Here is an 8,211-nt window from a genome sequence, read left to right on the forward strand (position 1 = left end):
ACACCGATCTCTTTACAAAGGAACCTTGCATGTAACTTTTCACGGTAAATATGAATCGCTCTTTACATGTCTAATTGCTTTTTACTTGCTAATTCAAAAGCAACAGATGATACAACGTATATGGAAATTGATATTTTATTTTGAAATCCGGATGACGTTTGAGCTGTGACTTCATACTCGCTAATGATGGTAGGCGGACTTATGTGCTTAAAGCGGACATTAAAGGTTGTGAGCTGTCGTGGTTTTGATAACTGCGAAGAAATCTTTAAAGTTAAATGGCACACATCCCTACTGTAACCTCTTTCTGTCCTCTCAGTCACCACAAACGTCCAAATAAGAGCGCACTTTAATTCCGAGGAGAGCTGGATTTCACAGCGCACATGCGACTTCACCACAGTACATAAGCCGGTATGTTAGCAGCAGATATTCCGAGAAGACCCGGGGAAGGACGTTAGCTTGGCAGGTGATTTTCCACTTTTTTCTGTTTATGTCAATACCTTTAACGTGAAGGAGATGCAGTGAGTGTACCAGCCTTGTAAACAATAAGACAAATGATGCTGATCGAACATTATTTTAAATGTCCTCAGATAAAGATGATGCAATTAAATGTAACAAAAGTTTTAATACGCAAGACTTAAATACCCTCCTCCACATACCATTAATATTTAATATAAAATGAGCTCAAATTTCAACAGCACAAAGTGCTATCAGTTTGAAAAATATAAGTTTAAATAAATATCATATCAAACTCAGAAAAACCTCTGCTTTGAAGATGGACTTTTTTGTTTTCTGTGAAGCATAATCAGCATCGAGTCACCCTTTCTTACCCACATCTCCGCATCAGCATACAGGGAATGAGGTTCATTTACGTCAGCAGCAGACTCTCCAGTTTGAAGGTTGTCCTGTTTGTTTGCTTTAACAAGCAGATTCCTCATCTGAATATGCCACTGTGCCAAACACATTTGATTTGCCCAGAGGATCTTGATAAACTGGAAAAATCACAAGTGAAGCACACAACAGGTCACCAACTGCTGTTTCTCTAACAAAATACATTTAAAAAAAACAAGCAGAAAAGTCCTTCACAGCAACAGTTTCTGCATGATACCTGCTTTTTAGCTTAAAATGTAGGAATTCTTTTTCTTAAGTAAAAGTCATAATCCAACTTAATACATAGTAGCCTACAGCAAGAAGAGACAAGAGCTTTCAGAGAGGATTGTGCCACCCCATACACTCCCTTTAGACACACCCCTGTGTAGTCACTCATACAGTTGTATAGTTTTTCACTTCTGAGAAGTTTCTGATCGCTGCCGTAACTGGAGAATTTTTCATCCGCAGGACAAAAGCCTGCAGAAAATTTTTAAAAGATGAAGTCCAGAAAAGTTGAACCCCCCGACGGCGGGTATGGCTGGGTGGTGGTCATGTCAGCCTTCTTCACCATGGGCCTTACTGCTGCTGTTCTCAAAAACTTTGGACACTTCTTCATTGAAATCCAGAATCACTTCGGAGTACAGGCCAGCACCACCTCTTGGGTGACCTCCACAACAATTGCTATGCTTCATCTAGGAGGTAAATAAATGGTTTTCAATCTGTTGTTTTTAAACCAAAGGCGTTTTCGTAGAGCCATTGTTATTCTCTCTGCAGCTCCAGCAGCCAGTGCGATGACCTTACAGTTTTCTCAGAGAGTAGTCATCATGCTTGGAGGCTTGCTGGCTACCTTGGGAATGGTGCTGGCTTCACTGGACCTCAGTTTGCCCTGGCTCTACCTCACCATGGGCATCCTGCAAGGTAGCACACCCGGGACATACTCTAAATCCTACAAAGCAAATTGAACCATTTTGAGGGTTTGAATGAAAAAACTAACCTCGTAAACTGATTTTTAGGGCAGAAAAGAAAAGTATCACTGCTACTAAAAGTTCAATATTTTGTGATTTTTGGGGATAATCGTCACGTTCCATTTCATGTTAAGAAACATGTTTTTCCACCAGCAGCACTACTACTACAATTGCAATGGATTCTTTTAATGTTTGCATTTTGAAACAGACAAAACAGCATGAAATGGTATAAAAGACTTACAGTGACACACACATGTCCTTAAAAGTGACACGCTACAATTAAAACAAATCTGGGACATGTAAGTAATGCTAATGTTGGCAGACCTGAGTCTTATAAAAAAATAGTGGGTGGTTAATAATTTTCATCATCTCTATTTCCAGGCACAGGTCTTTCCTTCTCCTGGATCTCTGCCAACAGCATGGTGAGCCACTACTTTGTACGATGGCGTCCCATTGCCTTTGCCATCGCCAGTTCAGGTGAATGCGTCTTCGCTGTTATATTCAGTCCGTTCTTCAAGTGGCTCATTGACACCTACAGCTGGCGGGGTGCTTTGCTCATCATTGGAGGCCTTCAGCTGAACCTGTGTGTGTGCGGTGCACTCATGAGACCCCTGAAGAAGACCACGAGACCTGCACAGGACACCAAAGACAGTCTAGAGGGAGATGCAACCACACTCCTAGCAAAGAGAAGGACCTTCTTCCAGTGCTTCCTCATGAGAAAACCTGGATTTTTTCTGTACATCCTGTTTGCAATATTTTCAGCTGCAGGGTTTTTCATCCCACCTGTTTTTCTGGTCCCCTTTGCTAGCAGCTTGGGCATGGATAAGTACTGGCCTGCTATGATTCTTTCTGTTCTGGCTTCAGCTGACCTGGCAGGGAGGCTGATTTGTGGGTGGATCGCCAACATGAGGCTGGTAAGAAACCTGCAACTGCTCACCATGGTGGCCACTCTCCTTGGCGTGGTGCTCCTGCTGCTGCCCATCAGCCAAAACTACTGGGCCATTCTGGTGTTCGCATCACTCTACGGCTTCCTGTTTGGCTGTGTGGTGGCCATTCACGTCACAGCTATTGTGGACATCGTAACCCTGGAGTGTTTCGACAGTGGACTCGGACTCTTTATGCTTTTAAGAAGCATTGGAGGCTTCACTGGTCCACCTGCTGCAGGTAATGCGGATTATCAATTGTGTTTTTTGTTACTTGTTATGGAACTACAAATCTCGCAAAACAATTCACTGAATGAGGATCATTTAGTGCTTTTTTTATTTTACGTTTTGACTTTGATGAATTTTACTGCAGTTTATTAAAACCATCTTTGAGATCATGTGCACCAGGCCAGTGAAACTGCCCTTTCTATCAGGGTACAGACATTTAACTCATTTAATCCCTAAAATAGCTTAATATAAAAAAAAGAAATGCAATCTCAACAGTATCTCTTAGTTTCTCTTAACAATAAAGACATGCTGCTGTGGTAAATAAATGAAAACATGGCTCTTTGGGCTTAAATTCTGAGACGTATATGTGTAAATAAAAAACTTAGTTACTTTGGTCAAGTATAACTGGCCATAAAGGGGCGGTCTTTATCTATTGGAAAGATGTAAACTGAATGAAAATAGAGTTAAAAGTCCATAATTGATGTCTTAATTCTCATTTTACAAAGCCATCCAGTGGATCAGATTGGAGTTTTCACCAGTCTGATTCAGATTCTGGAAAAGACGACTTTGATATGAAATGTTGATACTTTTTGCTAAAGATAGAAATGCGCTCAAGTTTAAATATAGTAGAAAAGTGCTATATATGAACTAGTTCATATGAAGATAAAGCCTGACACACACAATTTTATTTCAGCTTAGTTTGATGAAATTAAATTTTATTTGTATGGTTATTAAGATAAGATAAGATTAGATAAGATAAGATAAGATGACCTTTATTAGTCCCACAGGTGGGAAATTTGTTTCGTTACAGCAAAAATTATGTAGCAGAAATGATATAAATTCAGGGTGCAGGTTTTGCTGACATAAAAACGGCACTAGCTCCTTTACTTTTGAAGTAAACCTAAACATTTTGACAATTATGATGTGTGACGGAGCTGCTGCTGTGCATAGCTGTGATCTCATGGCTCCAGGTGCACTCAGCAGTTTGTTAGCCACATCTAGCAGATGTGAACTGTTCAGTTAAACATTACAGAGCAGATTAAAAAAAATGTATATTTTTTATGGTATTTAAATATTTAAATCTGACGTGACATGATCTTGTTGGCTTTTATGTCAAATAATAAGACTGCTTGTTAGAAGTCATCAAAGAACAAAACCCCTTTCACAGTAAATGTCTCAAACATTTCTCTGCATGAACGCATACCCGTGTTCATTTATTCATCAGCACTGGTGGTGTGATGTTTCTTCTTGTCCTGGATTACTTGTGCAGGCTGGCTGGTGGATTACACAAACAACTACAGCGTCGCCTTCTACCTCTCGGGCGTCTGCCTGATTGTGTCCGCAGCGTTTGTCGTCCTGGTCGACCGCCTGGTTCATAAGAGGAGAGAAGCAGCAGAGCCTCAAGTTTATTGTGCCATCGACCAGCAGGAGGATTGGGAAACGGCAAAAGCCGAGTCAGACACTGTTACATGAAGGGAGAACCCAGCAGAGTTGTGGGGTGCATACTGTTTTTTAGGGGCACATACTGATATCAGCGGATATTTTTTCATGTATTTTTATAAATAATCTATATTCACATATAGTGATGTAGGAAGGTAAGTGCATCACTTGGAAATTTCATTTCACTAGAATAACCAAGCATGGAATCCTCTATTATAGGATCCTAACATATAAGTGTGGCATACTTGAACACAAATACAAAGAAAATTAGCTTTTTTAATTATTTATTCAAAATAGAAAATTAGTACTTATGTGTAGAGAAAGCACCATCAGAAGCAGCACTCTTCTTCTTCCCGTCTGTTGTATCAGCTTTTCTTCTGTGCAGAATTGTTTCAGTTTCAGGATGTTTTAGTGTTGGGGTTTTTGTGTGTTTTGAGATATTCGTTGGTGTTCCTGTTCAGAAATCTGCTTGCAGTTTAACTGATGGCCTCGCATCAGACTACTTGATATGATGGGGTTTTCAACTCAGTCAGCAGAGTCAGTGTGACAACAAAGGATCCGCCAAAAACAACACGTTCACTTCATTTTCATTTGTTTGCTTCTCAGTGAGTATGTGTCGAAGCTCGTCTCCACCACTGACAAAAAGCATTTATTGACAGGCAGATTTTCACTTTAGATATCGCAAAATTCTGACAGACTAACTCAAACTTCTGTGTAAGGCAAACTTTTGAGATAATAATCCCAAACTTTGGGGTGATTTTTCAGTGTTGCTTCTCCTGAGAAGCAGTCTTACAATCCTGCTGTTCACAGCTAAACATGTGTTGCATGTTCACTGGCAGACTAGTTTAACTCTATTTTACTAACACACCTTTTTTGCAGTCTAACAGTTGAAAGAGTTAGAGACTGCAGATACTGTGATCGATTGCAGATAATTTGGCTTACAGTGGAATGACTTCTTAATTTACTTCATTCTTTGGCCTGAAAGCCTTTGTTAGTTATTTAGATGTCACACCCCAAACAGGTTCTGATTGTTGGCACCTCATCTGAAGCTGCTTATTTAAATTTTATGCACTTGAAGAAGTGAGATAAATGTAGAGAAGTCTCTGCATTTTCAATATGATTGATCTGCTATTATAAAAATGAGTACAAAATAACTGCTTTGCCATTTGTAGATCAAATGAGTGGTTACTCTACAGACAAAAAATCCAGCTACAGGGTTTTGTATGCCCTGTGTGAGATGACCTGGTGAATTTATTCCCGTGCTTTTCAGGTCTCATTAGGCTTTATTCTTCTATGTTCAATCAGAGGAATGAACCAGCTTATTACTCGAAACTCTTAACAGATTTTCAGACACATCAGGGAACGGATATCACAAAAAGGAGCTGTATTGGTTCAGCTTGAACTTTTGTGCAGTCACACATTTTGTAATCAGAATTGTATAACCCATCGTTAATGGGCTGCAAACTTGTGACACTATAATTATCCAAAGTTAGCCCGGAGGACCACGTCATCTGAGTAAAAATAAATACTTTGGTCTTTAAAAATAAAACAAGCGGAATTACCAAACTGAAACACTGCAGCTGTACGTCTGTAGCAGATGTGAGGCAGGTCTTCATCTGCAGAAGTGACTGAAAGTAGTTCCAGCAGACTAGAGTTTAAATAACAAGGCTGATGATGTCCTGAGGAACTCATTCCCAAAATTCATCTGTTTCTTGGAGGGGGGGTGGTTGCTGAAGCAAATCTCATATGGTACCAAATTAGCCTTTATAATTACAATAACTACCTCAAGTAGTATATTATTTAGTTAACATTACACAAGCAGGAGTAAACTGTATATATGCTGGATGGGTTAATACCGTAGACTTTAGATTCTTTCTTATAGCAATAAGAATGAATAGTTTTTATGGGGGGAGTGCTACACTAGAGTCCCCATTTTTATCAGGTGACCCAGGAAAGCGGTGTGGCTCAGTGAAATGCTTTTAAGAGGAAGAATCTATTTTAAGAGGAAAAATAATTACATCAGAGTCATAATTGTTGGTTTTTGGACCTTTAATGCAGTTGAAAATATTATAATCATGGCAATCGTGGCTCAAGAGTTGGGAGTTCGCCTTGTAATCGGAAGGTTGCCGGTTCGAGCCCCGGCTTGGACAGTCTCGGTCATTGTGTCCTTGGGCAAGACACTTCACCCGTTGCCTACTGGTGGTGGTCAGAGGGCCAGTGTCTGGCAGCCTCGCCTCTGTCAGTGCGCCCCAGGGTGGCTGTGGCTACAATGTAGTTTGCCATCACCAGTGTGTGAATGTGTGTGTGAATGGGTGAATGACTGGATGTATAAAGCGCTTTGGGGTCCTTAGGGACTAGTAAAGCGCTATGTAAATACAGGCCATTTACCATAATAAAATATATAGAATACCACCAGAGTTGTGTGACTGTGATATAGCAGGTAAATTACTGATAAAAGGACATGAGTTTATATGGTTTGGACAGCCCGTTCTCACTCCCGAGGCGTAACATGCTGACGTTTTGTCACCTCCCGCGGTGTTCCTGAGGAACGCGAAAGGTGACCTTCCGCGTTCTTATGGTACGCGCCGGGTTATGGAATCCAGTGGAATAATAGACGTTCCAGCCCTATGCCTAACCATAACCTTATTCCTGACCTTAACCAGGACTTTAATGACGTTAAATAGCGTGTTTCCAAGCGATTTGAAGAAAAAGAGTGAACATGTGTAGATTGAGTCCAGACGGTTCGCATATTTCCACATTTTTCCGAGGTCGTCATTTAGGAACGTGTTGGGTAGCCGAAAACGTAATATGTTGACGATTTGTCACCTAGCGTAAAATGTTACGCTTTGGGAGTGAGAACGGTTTAGACTTGAATATTTCTGAACCTGACCAATAAGCTTTACACAATTCAGGTATATTTCACCACTTGTGCTTTCTGTGCTGTTGAAAGGCACAACATATGTAGTTTTTAGAACTTTCATGACCCTTTTCTAACCACATGAGCTTTTCCTGTGTAATAAGAGGACTCTTCAATCTTTGTAAACATGCATTATGATTTTTTTAGTGGTTTAAAATCAACTAGCCTCATTTCTGTCAAATCAGAAACATATGGTGTAGTTTTTATGGTATGTAGTGAACTGTAAATGTTCAGACTTGAAAAGATGACACACAGCTACTGCAGCTAATTAGCCGTCACAGTTCAGGTTATTTTTTTTAAGCACACACATTTATCTTTATATATCTCGTGGGTCCTTCTGGCTGCTCTTCTATTTTCCCAGAGGATTTGCCAAAGTAGATGATCCACGTGTTTGATTTGGCACCGACTTTTACATCCAATGCCCTTTCCGACACAACCATCCCATTTATCCAGGCTTGAGATCGTCGCTAGAAGTACACAAGTTTGTGACACCCTGAGGCCGAGTTTGTGTTTCCTCTTTGTCTTAAACTGTTTATCTAATATGTGTGAGTCTAAATGGGGCATTTATGGGACATTTTAAACTGCTACGGAAACTGTTGAGAAATAAATCTGTGTCCTCTTTTGTTATCTAGAGTTTTGGTCAGGCCTGCCTTTCTAAAGCTAAAGACCTATCATGGAGAACCACTGAAACACTCAGGGGGACATTTGCAGTGTGTGGGCGGGAATCTGGTATGTGCTGTGCAAATTACTTATGTTATGCAATTAGCTTCTCAAACCAGTTTCAGCTGGTTTCATATGACAAAACATGTTCTGCTGGAGTTGAACCAGTCACTTAATAAAAGAAAATAAGTTTGAGGTTAGGCAGTTTAAA

At 40.2% G+C, this 8,211-nt stretch overlaps 1 protein-coding gene across 2 annotated transcripts; it reads left to right on the plus strand.

Annotated features, from left to right (window-relative positions):
* Window positions 1–201: 201 nt before the first annotated feature.
* zgc:114041 (monocarboxylate transporter 13) lies at window positions 202–8,210 on the plus strand. Of its 2 annotated transcripts, XM_006790031.2 has the most exons (5): window positions 202–463; window positions 1,336–1,566; window positions 1,642–1,785; window positions 2,214–2,996; window positions 4,254–8,210. In XM_006790031.2, exons 2-5 carry the CDS (start codon window positions 1,365–1,367, stop codon window positions 4,454–4,456), a joined length of 1,332 nt encoding a protein of 443 aa, XP_006790094.2. In that variant the 5' UTR covers window positions 202–463; window positions 1,336–1,364; the 3' UTR covers window positions 4,457–8,210. The 2 variants fall into 2 exon arrangements, with proteins under 2 accessions (XP_006790094.2, XP_087705424.1); XM_087849298.1 differs by lacking the exon at window positions 202–463 and having other exon boundaries at window positions 1,300–1,566.
* The last annotated feature ends 1 nt before the right edge of the window (window position 8,211 follows it).

Source organism: Neolamprologus brichardi, chromosome 12, assembly GCF_056152115.1.
Source record: "Neolamprologus brichardi isolate AB-2024 chromosome 12, ASM5615211v1, whole genome shotgun sequence".
NCBI classification, from domain to species: domain Eukaryota; kingdom Metazoa; phylum Chordata; class Actinopteri; order Cichliformes; family Cichlidae; genus Neolamprologus; species Neolamprologus brichardi.

Excerpts from the sequence above, each read along its gene's own strand:
- zgc:114041 (XM_006790031.2), top strand. The coding sequence starts at position 1,365 with ATGAAGTCCAGAAAAGTTGAACCCCCCGACGGCGGGTATGGCTGGGTG. Across the intron at positions 1,786-2,213 it reads CACCATGGGCATCCTGCAAG|GCACAGGTCTTTCCTTCTCC; the intron begins GTAGCACACCCG and ends CTCTATTTCCAG. Across the intron at positions 2,997-4,253 it reads CACTGGTCCACCTGCTGCAG|GCTGGCTGGTGGATTACACA; the intron begins GTAATGCGGATT and ends TTACTTGTGCAG.